This window comes from Vombatus ursinus, unplaced genomic scaffold (assembly GCF_900497805.2).
Source record: "Vombatus ursinus unplaced genomic scaffold, bare-nosed wombat genome assembly UNPS02015175.1, whole genome shotgun sequence".
In the NCBI taxonomy this organism is placed as follows: domain Eukaryota; kingdom Metazoa; phylum Chordata; class Mammalia; order Diprotodontia; family Vombatidae; genus Vombatus; species Vombatus ursinus.
Genome location: NW_020954953.1, coordinates 20,866,910 through 20,885,715, shown reverse-complemented (window position 1 = coordinate 20,885,715; position 18,806 = coordinate 20,866,910). Strand labels below are relative to the sequence as shown.

At 36.8% G+C, this 18,806-nt stretch overlaps 1 protein-coding gene across 7 annotated transcripts in view; it reads left to right on the top strand.

The window, feature by feature from the left end:
• The window catches only part of LOC114031518 (protein SERAC1-like), an 85,483-nt gene that overhangs the window by 48,178 nt on the left and 18,499 nt on the right, over nt 1-18,806 (top strand). For all 7 annotated transcript variants that reach the window (XR_003567746.1, XR_003567745.1, XR_003567743.1 and 4 more), the window contains 4 exons: nt 3,831-3,981; nt 6,590-6,728; nt 12,268-12,362; nt 14,680-14,777. Coding sequence is in view for 3 of the 7 variants with exons in the window: in XM_027846638.1 (XP_027702439.1) it covers nt 3,831-3,981; nt 6,590-6,728; nt 12,268-12,362; nt 14,680-14,777 (483 nt within the window). In the remaining 4 variants the exon portion in view is untranslated. The remainder of the gene's footprint in view (nt 1-3,830; nt 3,982-6,589; nt 6,729-12,267; nt 12,363-14,679; nt 14,778-18,806) is intronic.

Genomic DNA, 18,806 nt, shown 5'->3' with positions numbered 1-18,806 from the left:
GGGCATTTTAGGGCATGTTTGGAAGATCGAAAATGTAACCCAGCTTAATTGAAGTGTACAGTACATGGAAAGAAGTAATATTAGTTAAGGTCGGAAAGATAAGATTATAGAGAAGGACCGTGAGTTCTAGGCAAAGGAATAAGAACTTAAATCAACAGGAAGCAGGAAGCATTGTATTCCATGGAGCTCAATGAAATTTTCATCACTTTGATCGAGAGCCGATTTTGATATTTAATATTCATATCTTCATACCTTTATGGTATTTTGTTTTGATACTCTTACATATTTCTGCCAATTTCTAGTAAATGAATCTCAATAAAACCCTTTCCTCAAACTTTATATAAGCTTAAAATAGCTAAATGTAGACCTACTAGTGGAGATCAACTCTTCTGGAACATAAAGTTATAGAGAGTTGACTTGTCCTGAATCAGCCAGCCAGTGTGTAAGAGGTGGGACTTGAACCCAAGTCTTCATGATTCCAAGGCCATTCTCCATTCATTATGCCAAGCTTGCTCTTTCAGTAGTTCATTTTAAAATTCATGTCTCCAATTTTTAAAAACTTTTTTTGTTATTTAGTAATATTTAAAAATCTACTTTTATAATACTTCCATTGTGAATGACATCTAGGTTAGCTTCTTGAAAATGTGGAATGACAGTTAAACTTGAAAAAAAAAAACCACCTTTATTTAGTTATTTCATTTATGTAGTTATGTCATTTTATGGTACCTGACTAATGCCACTAGTAATGTTATAAAATATATATTAGTTTACATAATTATGTTGCATATAAATTTTGATTTGTCAATATTTTATCATTTTTTTTATCACATCTGTGATTTTGCTGGTATAGGACGTTCTCAGTGAGGAAACTCCCTCTACCAATGCATTTGGCACTAACTCTACAACTTTTTAGTTTCCTAGAGGGAAACTTAAATCCAGGTACCTTCTTGACTCAGCCCTGTTCGCTATCTGCTGCTTCTTCCAAACATTAAGTATGTATTATATTTGAGGCACTATTTCTAGATTCTGAGACTGCAAAGTTAAATAAGGCATGGTTCCTGTCCTTAAGGCACTTAAAATTTATTGGGACAGAGGAGCAGTCAAGATAAAATATGTCTATATATAATATGAGGCCAAGTGTATTAGGTGTAAAGGTTAGGTCCAGTTCTGTGAGAAATTTTAGGAGGGAGAGAGGGATAGGTGTGACCAAAGGTGTAGAAATTGGGGATGGTGAATAGTCCACTTGGCTAGAATTGTTGTTGTTTGTCCTTCATTCTCGAAGAGGACCATGGTTTCAGAAAGGTGATGCCATGACTTGTGAGTGAATTGGATTTAAGTGAAGGAGGGCTATGTAAAGTCACCAGCCTCATTTTCTCCTCTGGAGCCATCTGGGTCCAGTGGTGAGCTATAGATCAGTACATCTGGAGATGGCCATGGATGCAGTGGGAGACCTTAGCCTTTTTAAGCCAAGGTCTTTAATAGGTCTCAGTTTGACTGAGGCAACATCCATTTAGTGATTCAGGCTAGGTAAGAAATGAGGCAAAGAATGGCCTCTTTTACCTAGTCAAAAAACAAATCAATCTAGGAGGGGAAGACCCTCAGGGTTTCTGACCAAAACAGAAACAATTGTTATTTACTTGGCCGAGAGAGAGAGAGAGAGAGAGAGAGAGAGAGAGAGAGAGAGAGAGAGTGTGTGTGTGTGTGTGTGTGTGTGTGTGAAAGGAGTAGTGTGAGAGAAAGTGGAAAAGGTAAGATTGAAAGCTAATTATAGGAGGCCTGGGGTGCTACGGTAGAGAGTTGTTTTTTTGTTTGTTTGTTTTTTTACTATATTGGCTCTGCATTGGAGTGGGAAGCCTAGAAGCAGAAAGACTTGTTAGGAGATAATGATAATAGTTCAGGAAGTAATGAAGATCAAAACTCATAGTTCTGACAGTGGGACCAGAAAGGGGGGAGAGAGAGAGAGAGAGAGAGGTAGAATGTATAGCATTGGACAACCAACAAGGTGTGGGTAGCTGGAGAGGAAAGAATTAAAGACTGAATTTTTAAGCCTCAATAACTTGTTGGTGCCATCATCAGAAATAGAAAAATTAGGAGTGGTAGTTTTGAGAGGAATGTGCTGAGTTCAGTTTTGTGCATGTTGAGTTTGAAGTGTTGATAGGTTCAGCATATTGTATGGAATGCTGGACTAGAGTTGTAGGGTGGAGGTAGATGCATAGAAGTAACAATTCTAGTCATAGAAGTGTAAGGACTAGGAGAATGCGTTGTAATGGAAATCAAGGAAAATAAGAAATTGGGAGGGGCATGTGGGAGTGAGGGTGGGAAGGTGCAGATAGGTTAAGAATGATGAAGACTGAAAAAAGGCTTTTTTGGTAAGAGGTGATTGTTGAGCTTGGACTGAGTAGTTTCAGTAGATGGGGACAGAAGCCAGACTAGAGACTACTCTTTCTAGAATTTTGCTAGTGAAAAAGAGGAAAGCGCTAATAGCTTGAGTATTGTAGTAGAATCATGAGTGGATTTACTTTGAGGATAGATATATTAAAACTAAAGCATTTTTGAAGAAGAGAAAGAGCTGGCAGAAAAGGAGAGATTGAAAGAGGACGTGGAACCAGGGATAGAAATGGAAAGTTAGCTTTGGCAAGTGCATCTGTTGAAACTGCATATATCTCTTTTGAGATAATATTCCTTTGATCATTTTATCTTTAAGAAATACTGAGTAATGTTTGGAGCCAAGATAATTTGTTGAATGAATTTCTTAAGGTAACAGGAATAGGATAAATGACAGTTTCACTGTGTAGTTTGATGTTTAAAATCTTCCCTCAGATAAAGATTATTCTATACAAGTCTTAGTAAACCAAAGGAGAAGTTAAAATTTTCTGATATGAAATTACATATATATTATTTTAGACTTTTTAAACTGGGTCTTGCACTGACACCCACATAGGATAAAAATACATATTTGAAGGCTTTAAAAAAGCTTTTTGTGATCAGTTTCTAAATTAAGTATAACATTTTTAGAATATCCAGGTGGCATCAAGGTCAATACAGTAATAGTTAACATGTCTTTGAAATATGAAGATTTATTGAAAAAGGAAAGGCCATAATATGATTAGCATAATATAATTTCTCAGTAGACACTGACCAAAAATTAAGGTTACACTTGATCTTTAAAGGATAAACAAGAGTTTTTAGAGTGTAGTTTCTGTACAGTGAGAAATAAAAAACATACTCAGGATATTTCTGTTATAAAAGATGAATTAGATATGTACTTTTGAAAGAGTTTTGTAAAATAATAAAGGACTAATTCTCTGCTCCTGTTTTCCATTTCTAGAAAAAGCAGTGTAAGAGAACACTTCATAAAATTAAAGCCGTACTATTTAGAATTAATAAATGCTATGCTTCTCTACTTAGCTAGTAATTAACTTGCAGAATGCTGTTTTAACTGTGCTAACTAGAATTTTTTTTAAAGGGCTTTAGGTTTTTATACTGTTAACTATTCATAAGCTGATTTTGAAGAGGAATTCTTTGTTAAAGGTAGAGGCTCAAATAGTGAAAAATAATTTATAGGATTTGCAACTTGTTTGGAAACATTTAACATTAACCAGCCACTGTCATATGTGCCTGTAGACTCATTGGATCTTAGAAATCTTAGAAAATGACTGCGTTAGAATAAACTAGCCTCATCAATTCAGGAAAAACCTTGTCTCAGGAGAGAGAAATATTTATGGTTTGCTTTCACTGTCCTTCATTTAAAATCTCTCCCCAGCTTAATTTTCAAAAATATGAGACTTGGTTATATAATAATTGAAGAAATTTTCTTTTTTTTATACTAGGCTGGGTTTCCATACTGGCTGAAGCAGCGAAATCCCCCCATGTCGTTCACGCTTCACATGCTGCCAGAACCCTGGCTAACCTGGACAGGGAAACTGTGCAAGAAAAGTACCAGGATGGAGTGTATGTGCTACATCCACAGTATCGTACTAGGTAAGAAAGCAGCATGGAATAGAATTACTTCCTTTTCTTGGGGCACGTTAATTGTGTAGCACTGAGAGTTTTGATCTTCCTTTCACAAATTAAATACCATTAAGTATAGGAAAATCAATCAGTAGGAATTTCTTCAATTCCTCAATCAGTAGGAATTTCTTAAAATACTAGTTTTGCGTCCCTACTCAAGAACCTTCAGCAGGCTCCCCCTTTCCTACTATGTGAAGGCCATACTCTGCCTTTTTCTAGACCTTTTGTAGTCTTATCCCACCCTGCAGTTCTAACTGTATTTCTCCTTTCTCCCCAACATGCAAAGTTCACTCCAGTCGTGTCTGTCTCTTCACTGTTATGCATACATTCCACATTCATTCCCCCTGTTGCCTGTGCTTGTTTTGTTCCCATTGCTCCTTTCTCTTCCTTTTTGTGTATACAAGTCATTCTACTTATTCTTCAAAACTGGGTTCACTTCCAGTACCCATGAATTCATTATCTTTCTACTTCAACTCATATCAGTCTCCATTCTTAGAGTTTCTGTCGTCAATTCCTTATAGTTTTTTTTTAATTTTCCAAATTTCCTTTTATAATCTCGTGTATTAGCTTTCCCCTTATATAGATTATGCTAGCCTTGTGGGCAGGATTTTATATTTCATTGCTTCTCCTATCGTGCTGGTTACATAAATACTTATTACTTGATTGATTGATAATATTTTATTAAATAAAATTCTTTTGAGTCACTATTGAGACAGTGGTTGGCTTCATGATTTGAAGATAGTAATTGAAAGCCTTTAACTAAAATAATGCTTTATCTGACTTCATTGGAATATGAGATGATTTGTTGAGGCAATTTTATAGATAGCTGAAGTTCCCCGTCCCATTGCTGAAATGTTTTCTTTCTAACCATTTTCGATGAAAAAATTTTTATTCTAAAATACATTACATAAGTTCTTAACAGGGCAACTAGGTGGCACAGTGGATAGAATGCTAGGCCTGGAGTCAGGAAGACCAGAGTTCAAATGTTGCTTCAGATACTTACTGGACTTGTGACCCTGTTTACCTCAGTTTTCTTATCTGTCAAATGAGATGCAGAAGGAAATGGCAAACCACTCCAGTATCTTTGCAAGAAAACCCAAATGGGGTCACAAAGAGTCAGACACAACTGAAACAACTGAATAACAACAAATCCTTGTCTTGGTGAACAGGAGTAGATAAAATAGAATTTAATTTTTTCTGATAGTTAGGTGTCATCATCATGAACGTCAGTTACCATTCTACACTGAAATATGGTGATGCCTTACAAGTGATCAAGGTGCATGTCGGGTAGTTTGCCTCTATGCTAAGTGAATCCTGGGTGTCCATATTTGTTAAATTAGTGTTTCTCCTGTATTTTCCTTCACTGTTTCTGGTTTCAAAGTATATGGCAACCTCTTTACTCCTTACTACTTATGATTTATTTTTGGTTGTAACCTAAGAAGGTCAGAAAGTTTCCAGGAAAGAACAGATAGTCAAAACTTACTAAATAAGTAATTTTAATTTTATAAGAATATTAAGTTATGCTTTGATGGTTGTACTCCTACAAACCCAAGAGAATGGGATTTTTTGTGTTCTTTTCTTACTACTCTAAGGCACTGTTTTCTGACTTCATGACTATTTGAGATTATTGAGGTTGACAGAAATCTGATTGCTAGATTGCTCCATATTCATCCATTCAAAATGGACCCAGGAGACTGGGACCTGGAGAAAATTGTGCTAATGTAAAAGAAATTCAACAGTGACAGGAGTTTTTCTACAATTTGAAAGCATTACTTGTACTAGTTTTTTAAATTATTTATGATCACCACCATCAGATGTATCATTGCTATGGCAGTGAGTATAGAAGGGACCGTTGAGCTTTAACGAACTGGTTAAATTTGGGGCAGATTTTTTTTTTTAAATCAATGGTTTGTAAAATGTATGTGTTCCCAGGGAGCAATGGAGACTGCTTTTCAATATGAAATCTTAACTATCATTTTAATTTCACTTTGTAAACAAAATTAATTTAACAATGTTTCATATGTATAAACTTTGCCACTAAAATATCAGCCATAATTCCTCCTTAGTTTGCCTTCCCTCAGGAAGTATGTAGAAATAAATTTGTTTTAAATCTTCCTTTATTTCTGATACAGATCATTTTAACCCTGGATAAATGTCACTTTGCAAGACTTTATCTGCTCCCCTTCACATATAAAGACTATGGAATGACAATATCTTCTTTTATTATTTTTTCATATTCTGTTATTGGTTCTCTGAAATATATAACCCATGAGATAGGATATGAGGGTAATCTGGTTATGTTAGCTGTCACCTCATTCTTTACCATTTTTGATTTGGCTGACCTGAGCGGTTAGATTTGTATCCTAGCCATCACTCACTTTTTGGTATGTGTTGTGTATCCTAAGTCAAAGAAGATAACCTTCCCTGAATATATATACCCATGAACTACGTAATAATCAGGTTTCACTGTGTTTCAGATAGAATTGGGATAGCAGCAGGAAAAGGAAGGATATTAGAGATTCTCACTGGTGCAATAATGTACATATTCTGCTTCTTTTAAAACTCTCTCTCTTATTAGTCAGCCCATCAAAGCAGATGTCCTTTTTATTCATGGCCTTATGGGAGCAGCCTTCAAAACTTGGCGTCAGCAGGACTGTGATAAGCTTGAAATTGGAAAGGCCTCAGATGAAGAATGTTACACACAGTGTTGGCCCAAGGTAAGGAAAACAGAATAGTTCTTTGGAGATCATTTATTCAGGGAACACTTCAGAGAGAATATGATAGCTAGTAAAGTTGTAATATGGTCAAGAATACTGTGTTTGTCCTGAGTCCCCTTTTCTCTGTACTTTCTCTTCCTTTCTTATCAATATCCATGTATTGAATCATCACATTTATGGAGATGACTTCCATATCTCTATATTAAGCCCAAATCTCTCTCTTGAACTCCAGTTCTTGCTATCCTGTTGATATCTATGTATGTCTAAAACAGAACTTATATTTTCTCCGAAAACTAAACTTTCTCCTGTAGACTTGCCTGTTTCTCTTTTGCAAACTTTGGTTTGCAAGTTTAGTCATCCTTGACTCTTCCTTTTTTCCCTTCCTTTTTTCACCTAATCTGTTGACAATTGTACCTCCATCATGTCTCACGTCTGTCACCTTCTCTCCAATAGCATAACCTATTTCAATTCCTCATCATTGCAATTGCTTCTTAATTTGTCTCCCTGATTCTAGTCCCTTTCCCTTCTAATCCAGTCCCTAGACAGTTGCCTAATTGATATTATTAAAGTATAAGTCTGACTGTATCATGCTCCTACAAAACTGAACCAAACCTTCAGTTCCACATCAGCTTTGGAGAAAACAGTGAAATCCTCAGGCTGACATTTTTAAGGCCCCTCATAATCTGATTCTCGCCTTTATTTTTAGTCTTATTCCCCTTTCTATACATTATATTTCAGTCAAGCAGGCTTGCTAGCTGTTCCTTGTGCATGACATTCTTTTTCATGCCTTTCCAAAGGTGCTTCCAAATGCTTGTAATGTATTCCCTTCTCACCTCTGCCCTTTAAAATCCCTAGCTTCCTTCAGAATACAGCTCAGGTATCACCTTCTACAAGAAACCTTCCCTGATATCCCCTAACCCACCCAGTTGTTATTGCTGTCTCCTTCTTGAAATAGTTTGGTATATATTTTATGTTTCCTTATCTGGGCATGTGTATTTCCCTTCCTCCTGATAGAATGTAAGTTCCTTGGAGGCAGAGAATTATATCCGCATTGCCTTGCACGTGTTAGACACTTAATAAATGTTTATTGGAATGAAATAGTAAAGAACACTATAAATGTTTTTCATCAGTAACTGTACATCCTAATAATTTTCATATTTATGCCATTAACATCAGTCTCTTGCCTACTTAGTAATACATGTTGTGTAATTTCTTGCATGAGTTAGAATACTGTAGTCTGTAGAAAGTAAAAAGGGGGAAAAATTAGGCCTTTTCCAGAAATAGAACATTACTAATATAAATGAAAATAATTTCATTGGTAATATAACTAGACTATAGTAATCAGTATTCATTTAATGGTTAGATATTGCAACTATTCATTATCACAATATTAAATTTGTGAGAGCTTGAAATAGAAATTCCTATAGTATCTAGAATCATGAGAATTGTCACGTGAATGTATTTATTTGTCTTACAAGATCCTTTTTACATAACAGTAGTGTTGTTTATACTTGGTTTGCTGGGGCACTGAGGCATAGAAATATTATAACATGCCCAAAGTCATGCTGTTCCAGAACTGTATATGTAAATATTATCTCTGGTCTCCTGGTACTAAACTTTAATCACCAGGCCTTCTATAGAATCACATTCATCCATTTAAATTCAGCAAGGAGTTATTTGGAAATAGTTATTTGGAATTCTGTTTAAAATGGCAGCGAGGTGGTACAGCGGATGGAGCTCCAGCATTGGAGTCAGGAGGACCTGAGTTCAAATCTGGCCTCAGACAGTGGACACTTACTAGCTGTGTAATCCTGGGCAAGTCACTTAACCCCGATTGCCTCACCAAAAAGCAAAAAAGAAAAAAAAAAAGATAGCATGGAAGGGTACAGAGAAGCCTATCTCTCTGAAATACCTTCTAGCAATGCTCCAAAAAGGGCAGCACGTTGCAAAATGATGAAGAAATCAAAAGGGAAAAATTAGTAAGCTTATTCATTCAGCTTAGCATGGCACAAAAAGATATCCAGTAGCCACAGCACTAGAAAAGATTTATCACGAGGAAAATCGGAACAGACTCAGGTGATTAAGCTGGACAACTGCGGCAGAGATTTGACAAGTAATGGTCCTAACCCTTAACAGAGAATCCTCAAGAGCGACACTGAAGCTCGCCAGCACTTTGAGCCCATATGTACTGGAGGAGGTGAAAACCAGTGGCAGGAGCTCAGGAAATTGGGGTTAGAACAAAACGAGGCCTGACAAACTTATCTGGGCTTGTGGGAGGGGACAGAGCCTGACCTTGGCACAAAGTCCCAAATCGCAAACTTCAGCTGAACATGGAAGTACACAGAAGAAGATCCTCGATATCATGAAGAAATATTAAACATCAGGAGCTGTCCAATAGGAAATCCCTGGAGAAGAGAGTAATTCTACAAGTATAAGTCATAAGTATCAGGAAGAATAAATGGCTTGGCCACATGAATACCTAAAAGAAGAAAAAACTAGACATTTTTCAAACATGAATTAGGAAAAATTTTAAAGAAACAAACAGATTAGAACAGCTTTTCCAGGTAAAGATATGAAACATGACTGTCCTGGGCCTATCCCCAAAATGGAGGCCTCAGAAGGAACTCACCAATATGGGAAGGTGACCTGGTGGTACTCCAGGATGAGAGGCAGGTTTAACCATGGTGGCAGTGTCTGGAGACCCAGATACGCAGCTGAGAGGAAAATTTAAACTATTTGATTGTGGTTTAAAGAAAAAAAGAAAAATTGCTAAGTCAGATTAGGAGCATATAAGATCCAGTAGCAAACAAATACAGTAGTGTATTTTGTAGAGTCTTTTTACTCAAGTTCTGGGGTAAGGACTCACTGTTTGACAGTAATTGTTGAGAAAACTGAAAATTGTTGGGCAGAAATTAGGATTTAGACCAAGATCTCATCCTATATGCCACAATAATCTTCAGATAGAGGACTTAGATATAAAAAGTCATATCATAATTTGAGTAGAAAAGGAATTATCTTTCACAAGTCAGTTAAGAGTCAATGACCACTTTTAAAATATAATATACCATGCATTGTGCTTAGTGCTAGGGATACAGAGAAAGACTCCTCAAAGATCTCACATTCTAATGTGGGAGATGATATACAAACAACTATGTGCCTACAAAATATATACAGTATAATGGGAGGTAATCTCAGAGGGAATGCACTATGGGTGACGTGAGTATAGAGTGAACCAGAAAAGTCCTCTTGTAGAAGTTGAGACTTGATCTGAGCCTTGAAAAAAGCCAGGAGGCAGAGGGGAGTAGCAAGAACATTCCAGGTATTCTGGACAGTCATCAAAAAGGCACAGAGTCAAGGAACTGCAAGAAGGTCAGTGTTGCTGGGTAGTAGAGTGTGTGGAGGGGAGTAAAGTATAAGAAGACTTGAAAGTTAAGAAGGGCCCAGGTTGTGAGGGGCTTTAAAAGCCAAGCAGAGGATTTTATATTTGATCCTTGAGGTAATAAAGAGCCACTAGGGTTTTCAAAATAATTGTAAGGGAAGACCTTTTGACTAAACAAGAGGATGGACAATTTTAGTGACCTAAAATTGAAATGCTTTTTTACAGACAAAATCAATGCAACTAAAATCAAAAGGGAAACAGTTAACTGAGAAAGTATTTGCAACAATTTTTTTCTGATGAAGGTCTTATGTCTAAGATATGTGGAATATATTCAAATGTACAAGAACAGGAACCATACACAGCAAATTAAATGGTCAAAGAATATGAACAGGCAGTTCTCAAAAGAAGGAAAGCAAGCTATCAAAAATCACATAAAATGCTCCAACTCACCAATAAGAGAATAACTAAGTTAGCAATAATAACTAAAAGAAAATAAAATTTAAACAATTCTGATGTTACATCTCATACCCAGATTGGCAAAGTTGAGGAAAAAAAAGGAAAATGAGAAGAGATGAAAGGGATGGTAGTACAGGCACACTAATGCACTGCTTGTAGAGCTAGCTATGAATTAGTATAGGGATTCTGCAAAGCAATTTAGAACTCTGCCCCCAAATTCACTAAACTGTGAATATCCTATGATCCAACAATATTGTTAATAGATGTTCCCCAAAGTGACAAAAGATAAAGGGAAAGAACCTATATGTATAAAATATCCATAGCAGCACTTTGTTGTTATAGCAAAAAACTAGAAATTGAACTGGGTGCTCATTAGTTGTGGGATGCTTCTACAAATTATGGTATGTATATGCAATGGAATATTATTGTGGTATAATAAATGATGAAAGTGCCAGATACAAGGAAACCTGGGATGACTTGTGCATTATGAACACATGAGGAATGAAGTGAACAGAGCCAGGACAACAGTTTATATAATAACTACAGCAGTGTAAAGAAAAACAACTTTAAAAGACGTAGGAACACTGACCAATGCATTGATCAACTGCCACTGCAGAGGACCAAGGAAAAAGAATGCTTCCCAGTTCCCACCTCTTGATAGAGAGGTGAAGGATTATAGGTACAGATTTAAACATATATATTTGAATTTGACCAGTATATAGATTTTTTCATTTCTATACAAACTTGTTATGGGAAGGAGTTGTTTTTGTTTTTGTTTTTCTTTAAATTGGGGGGAAGAATTGTGGCACTGGTGATAAAGAAAGAAAATAAAATAAAAAAGCATTAATGAAGCACTTTAAAAAGAACTCAAAAGAGAATATAAGGAGGTTTGGAGGGAAACACATACAAGTGGAATATGTTTTGGAAATAATGTGTTACATTTACTGTATCTGTTTAAACCCAATCTGCATGCAATAAAATTCATGGCTTTCACATACCATATTCTTTGTTCTTTGTCTATGGAAATAATCAGGTTTGTTAGAGTTAAATTCCAAATAACAAAACTTTTTAGAAAACTAAACTAAATAATTATCTTCTAAAAACTTAATCTGGAATCAGAAAATGGTATGCTTTTTGCAGAAAAGCATCAGACTTACTTTCTTTAATATGAATGGGCTTTGTAAGTAAAAATATTAATAAAACTTTGGTTTTCTTTGGTTTGTTGACTGAAAATTCAATAAACATTTATTAAGCACCTTCTACGTGCAAGGCACTGTGATAAACAATGGGGATACAAAAGAAAGGCAGGATAAATAGGAAATAATCAATAAATGGAAGGTACTAGAATTAAGAGGAATTTGGAAAGGCTTCTTGCAGAAGGTAAGATTTTAGCTGGGAACTGAAGGAAATTTGGGAAGCCGGAAGGCAGAGATGAGAAGGGAGAGCATTCCAGGTATAAAGGACAGCCGGTGAAAATGCCTGGAGCTGAGAGATGGAGTGTGTTTGAGGAACATTAAGGAAAGGTGATTCCAATTTGTATTGAAAATGGACTTTCTGTCACATTAATTTTCATTTGTTATCTATTCTTCATACTTTCTTTAATTAGCTATTAAATATAGCAAGAGGCCACTGGTCATGAATTTTTATATGTCTGAACTAATGTAGTGAAAATTCACATGTGCTCATTTTATTTGTTTTATGTAGACATGGTTAGCAAGAGATTGTCCTGCTCTTCGAATTATTTCTGTGGAGTATGACACCAACCTTAGTGATTGGAGAGCAAAGTGCCCTGTGGAAAGGTAATAGAAGAAAATTATGTAAACTGAGGAGGAAGAGTAAGGAAAATCAAGACATACTGACTTCATTAACTGGGTGTTTAAGTGTTTGAGACAGGAGAATTTTTTCTTCAAAGGAAGTATTTTGAGGGGCAGCTAGGTGGTGCAGTGCATAAAGCTCTGGCCTTGGAGTCAGGAGGACCTGAGTTCAAATTCGGACTCAGACACTTGACACTAGCTGTGTGGCCCTGGGCAAGTCACTTAACCCCGATTGCCTCACCAAAAAAAAAAAAGGAAATATTTTGACTTCACCTTCCTTTTATTAATGATTAGCTATAAGAAAATAGTAAAATTGTTTAAATTTTAATATGTTCTAATGTTGAGCTTTTGACATACATTTTTTTTTTTGTTTGATGTTTTAGGATTTTGTTGTAATACACTTTCCTTTTTCTGTTTGAAGTTATATTATTAGATGCATAACATACAGTAGGTCCTGGGGGCCCCGTTTTGGGAGTAACATTGACAAGCTAAAATGCTTTCAGAGAAGAATGACTAGAATAAATCACATCACATAAATAATAGTAGAAGAAACTAGAGGTATGAGACTTGGGGAAGGAAGATGTAGGGAAGAAATTATATAGATGTCTTTAATTATTTGAAGGGCCTGAGAATGGAGCCAAGATGGCAGATTATTAAGTATGAAGCAATACAGCTGAGCTCTGAGCTTCCACAAAACTCCAAATCTAGAAAATGCATCAGACCAAATCCTGATAGGGAAATCCAGAAAAAGGAACAGCAAGTCAGTTGTCCAGCCCAGCTAAGTTTAGGGAAACAGAGAAGTCTGTAGATACTGGGGACTTTTGGGGCCCATAGCATTCAGTGCGTAGGAGGACCTTAGCATCCTAAGAGAGGCAATACAACAGAGCAAGAGGAAGTCCCAAACCTGTTCTGGGGAACCTTGACAAGTGCCAAGTGGCAGCTTTGTCATCCATTAATTACTCAATTCTGAGTCACAGGTCCAAGGTGGGCTGGAATGGTGTTCCTGGGTAGCCAGGTCCTGGGCCAAGTACTGAGAAAAGAGAAAGTTGAGAAGCAAGTAGCAGCTGTATCCTACATAATCAGGGTGTGCCAAGTAGACCTCTATACAGATGAAAGAGTGGAGGGAATGGGTGATGCTTGAACCTCACTCATCTGAACTGACCAAAGGAAGAAAGAATATACACATACAATTGGGTATGGAATTATATTTCACTCGAAACACTAATGCATTGTTGGTGGAGTTGTGAACTGATCCAACTATTTTAGAGAGCAATTTGGGACTTTGTCCAAAGAGCTATAAAACTGTACATACCCTTTGACCCAGCAATACCACTTCTAGGTTTGTACCCCGAAGAGATCATAAAGATGGGAAAAGAACCCACATATACAAAAATATTTATAGCAGCGGTGGCCAAGAATTGGAAATTGAGGGGATGTCCATTAGTTGGGGAATGGCAGAACAAGTTGTGGTATATGAATGTAATGGAATACTATTGTGCTATAAGAAATGATGAGCAGGCAGACTTCAGAAAAACCTGGAAAGACTTGTATGGTCTGATGTTGAATGAAGTGAGCAGAACCAGGACATTGTACACAGTAACAGCCACATTGTGTGATGACTAACTTTCATAGACTTGGCTCTTCTCAGCAATGCAAGGATCTAAGAAAGACTCATGAAGGAAAATGCTATCCACATCCAGAGAAAGAACTATGGAGTCTGAATGCAGATGGAAGCCTGCTATTTCATCTCTTTTTTTCTTTTGTTGTTTTGTTTCTTCTTTCTCGTGGTTCCTCCCATTGGTTTTAATACTTCTTTATGACATGACTAATGTGAAAATATGTTTAATATGAATATATGTAGAACCTATGTCACATTGCAGGTGGTCGCGGGGAGGAAGGCAGGGAGGGAAGGGGAGAAGATTTAAAACTCAAAAGCTTATGGGGGCAGCGAGTTGGCACAGTGGCTAGAGCACCAGCCCTAGACTCAGGAGGACCTGGGTTCAAATCCAGTCTCAGACCAGATACTTGACACTTACTAGCTGTATGACCCTAGGTTAGTCACTTAACCCCGATTGCCACACACACACATACACACACACACACAACTTATGGAACTGAATGTTGAAAACTAAAAATAAATTTAAAAAAATAAGTAAAATTCACTCAATAGGGAAATAGAGAAAAGGGGGAAGAGGGAATTAGTGGGAAATCTGTAGCGCACATCCCATTAATAGTTGAAGTGTCTGCTTTGAAAAATCTGGTCTTTTATGCACATTCTCATGACTGTTTTAATTTTGTTCAGGAAGTCCATTGCTTATAGAAGTCATGAACTTCTTAGGAAACTCAGAGCTGCTGGTGTGGGAGATAGGCCAATGATCTGGGTGTCACATAGCATGGGAGGTATGTACACTTCCATTCCTTTTTTCCTTTATTTTTTTGAGCCATTTTTTGTTTGTTTTACTTAAAATTACAAATGATTAACCTGGATCTTTGAACCCAAGTGCTTACTGGCATTCTTCTTGATCAGACATGTAAATTTGTGGTTGTCGCTATTGACATGTGAAAACCAGTCTGTCAGCTCATGTAATAAAAACAACAATTAACAATAAAAATAAAAATAATAATAAATGTCTGTAAGTGGCTTGATTGAGTTGTTTTTATTTTACTGGCATCAGTTGGTTGATTGAATCATGATGTTTTGCAAAACGCATACAATTTTTTTTTTAGATTCCCAGAATATACAGTATTTTATAGCATTCCTTTCCATAACTTTGGTGAGGAGACTGAAGAAGCTGCTCATCTAAAAAGAAAGCTCTCCATTGTGTTAGATATAAAATAGGATGTTAAGCAGGATCAAACCAACATTGAACCCTCCTACTCTATATCACCAATTTTTAGCATATTAATTTCATTCCTATTGGGAAGTATATATTTAATAGCATATGTTTTCATGACAGCAAAAGACTGAACCTTCAATTCAATACTAATTCTTTTTCTAAATAAGTTTATATTGATGTCTTCGGTTTTTTACGTCGTCATAGTTATCCCCCAAATCCCTCCACCCTTCCCACTGAGTCCTCCCATATGTCAAATAGTATTGAGACCATTCAACATGAGCTGCCTCTTACCTCTTCCTCATCTCTTAATATTCATGTGTCTTCTTCCACACTCAACTCCTTCACCCTGTTTCACATAATAAAGGTAGCCTTACACCTTGTCAAGGCCAACTTCTCTACCTGCTCAAGGGATCCTATGTCATCCTTTCTCCAACAGATTGCCCCCTCCCTCATCCCCATTCTGTCACTAATCTTCAGTCTCTCCCTGTCTACTGGTTTCTTCCCTGCATGCCCATGTCCGTCCCTTCTTCAAAATATCTTCACTTGATCCTTCCATTCCTGCTAATTATTGTCCTATATCTCTTCTGCCCTTTGTGACTAAACTCTTTGAAAAGGCCATGAACAATAAGTGTCTCCGTTTTCTCTCTTCTTTACCCCCTGCAATCCAGTGTCTTACTTCATCATTGCACCAGAAGCGTTACCAGTGTTCTCTTAATGACTAAGTCTAATGGCCTTTTTTCAATCCTCATTCTCCTCAACTTCTTTGCAGCCTTTGATACTGTTGATCTTCTCCTTCTTGATACTCTCTTCTTTCTGGGACTCTCTTCTTTCTGTCTTGAGACACCTCTTACCTGGTTCTCTTCCTACCTATCTGACTGCTCCTTCTCAGTTTCCTTTGCTAGATCTTCATCAGGGTGACTCCCTGTAACCATAGGTGTCCCACAGTGTTCTGTCCTGGGTCCTCTTCTCTTCCCACTATACATCAACTCCCATGGGTTTAATTACCATCTCTCTGTTGATTCACAAATCTACTTATCCTGCCCTAACCTTTCTGCTGACCAATCTCGCATTATCACCAGACTTTCAGAAATCTCAAACTGAATGTCTGGTAGACATCTCAAACTTAACATGTCCAAAACTAAACTCATTCTCTTTTTCCCTAACTGCCCCCCCCCTTTCTTTATTAATGTAGAGGGTAATGCCATCTTCCCCGTCCCTCAGGCTTGCAATCTAGGAGTCGTCCTGGACTCCTCACTCTCTTTTACACCCCTCCTATATCTGATCTGTTGCCAGAGCCTGTCAATTTCACTTTTTCCAGATTTCTCAAATACACCCCTTTCTCATTTCTGACACTGCCACTACTCTGGTGGAAGCCTTCATCACTTCATGCCTGAACTATTGCAGTAACCTGATACCGGGTCTTCCTGCCTCAAGTCTTTCCCCACTCCAATCCATTCTCCATTCAGCTGGTACCAGTCATGTCACCCCTCTCCCCCTGCTCAACTCCAGAGGCACTTTATTACTGCCATGTTCAAATACAAAATGCTGTGTTTGCCATTTGAAGTCCATAACCAAACCCCCTCCTGCCTTCCCAGTTTTCTTATACCTTACTCCCCAATTCATAGATTACATTTCGGTCCCACTGGCCTCCTCACTGTTCCATAAACAAGACACTCTATCTCTTGGCTCCAGGGATTTTCTCTGGCAGTTCACCATTCCTCATCTCAGCCTGCTACTGGATTCCCTGCCTTCCTTTTAAGTCCCAACTAAAATCTCATCTTTTACAGGGAGCCTTATTTCTAGTTAGCTTTTCCCTGTTGTTTCCTATTTTTCCTATATATAGCTTGTTCTGCTTGTTGTCTCCTCCATTAGATTGTGAACTCTTTGAGAGCAGGGACTGTCTTTTGCATTTTTTTTTTTGTATCCCCAACACTCAGCAAAGTGCTTGGCACATAGCAGGCTTAACAAACATTCATTGACTAACTAGTATTTTTTAAAAGCCAAAAAAAGAGGAAAAATTAATGCATTGAAAAAGTCTGAAAACATGTAGAATACCTCTGAACCTCCCACCTCCATGAAGGGGTAGGTTGGGGGTGTCTTTTCATATCTCTTCATTCAAGTTATGCTTAAGCTGTAGAATTTTGTTACACTCACTTTTGATTTTTGTGTGTATATGGTTGTTCTTTCCATCTACATTTTTGTGGTTATTGTATTTACTGTTTTCTTGGCTCTGCTTATCTCACTCTGTATCAGTTCATGCAGATCTTGGCATGTTTCTCTGTATTCATCAAATACATAATTTCTTACAGCAAAGTAATATTCCATTATATTGATGTACCACAATTTGTTTAGCCATTTCCCAATCAATGGGCATCTAACTTGTTTCCAATTCTTTGCTATTAAAAAATGTGCTGCTATAAATATTATGGTGTATTTGGGGACTTTCTTCTATTGATGACTTCCTTGGCCCAGTAATGAAGTCTGTGGTTCAAAGGGTACCGATATTTTAGTCACTTTATTTGCATGATACCATATTGCTTTCCAAAATGGATTTAACCATTTCACAATTCCATCAATAAAGTATAGAGTTCCTATCATTCCACAACCCCTCCAACCTTGACTCTTGTCATTTTTTGTCATTTTTTTTTTACTGTTTTGCAGGGTGTGAGGTGAAACCTCAGGGTTGTTTTGATTTTCATTTCTCTTATTATTAGTGATTTATAGATGAAGTATTTGTGAATACTTTGCAATTCTTCTTTTGGGAACTGTTCTTACCCTTTGACTACTTGTCTACTAGGGAATGGCTATTAGTTTTATATGTATTTATTAAGTGTTTATGTATCCTAGATACCAAATCCTTAAGAGAGAAACTTGATATAAAGATTTTTTCCCCATTTGCCTTTCTTTTTTTTCCTTAGGTCCGTTAATTTTGTCTGTGAAGTAGCTTTTCCATTTCATGTAAATAAAATCTATTTTATCTTTTGCAATTTCCTCTCTCTCTTGTTTTGTAATTTTTTCTCTGTCATCTTACGCATAGCTGTGAGAGGCGTATGATCTACTTATCTTCTAATATTATTGTAGTATGATCTTAAATATTAAGGTTGCTTGTCCATTTAGAATGTATTGTGGAATATAGTGTAAGGTGATAGTCTAAACCTAATTTCTCCCAGGCTGCTTTCCAGTTTTGCACTCCGTTTTAGTCAATTAAGAAATTTTTCTCCAGGTAATTTATGTTTTCCATTTTATCAAACATTGAGTTATTGAGTTCCATTGTTTCGATTCTCCCTTGTCTGGTCTGTTCCGTTGATCTATCTCTGTTCCATAAAACATCCCTTTGGTAATTTGATCAGTATTGCATTAAAAGCATAAATTAACTTTCGTAGTATTTTAATTGTTTATCTTATTAGCACATCCTAGCCATGAGCACTGATTATTCCTCTAGCTATTTAAGTTGTTCTTTGTTTCTTTAAGGAGCATTTTGTAATTAAATCTATACAAATCTTTTGTATGCTTTCCTAGAACTATCCTCAGATACTTTTTGCATTTTGTAGTTATTTGGAATGGGATTTCCTTGTTATTGGTTTTTGAGATT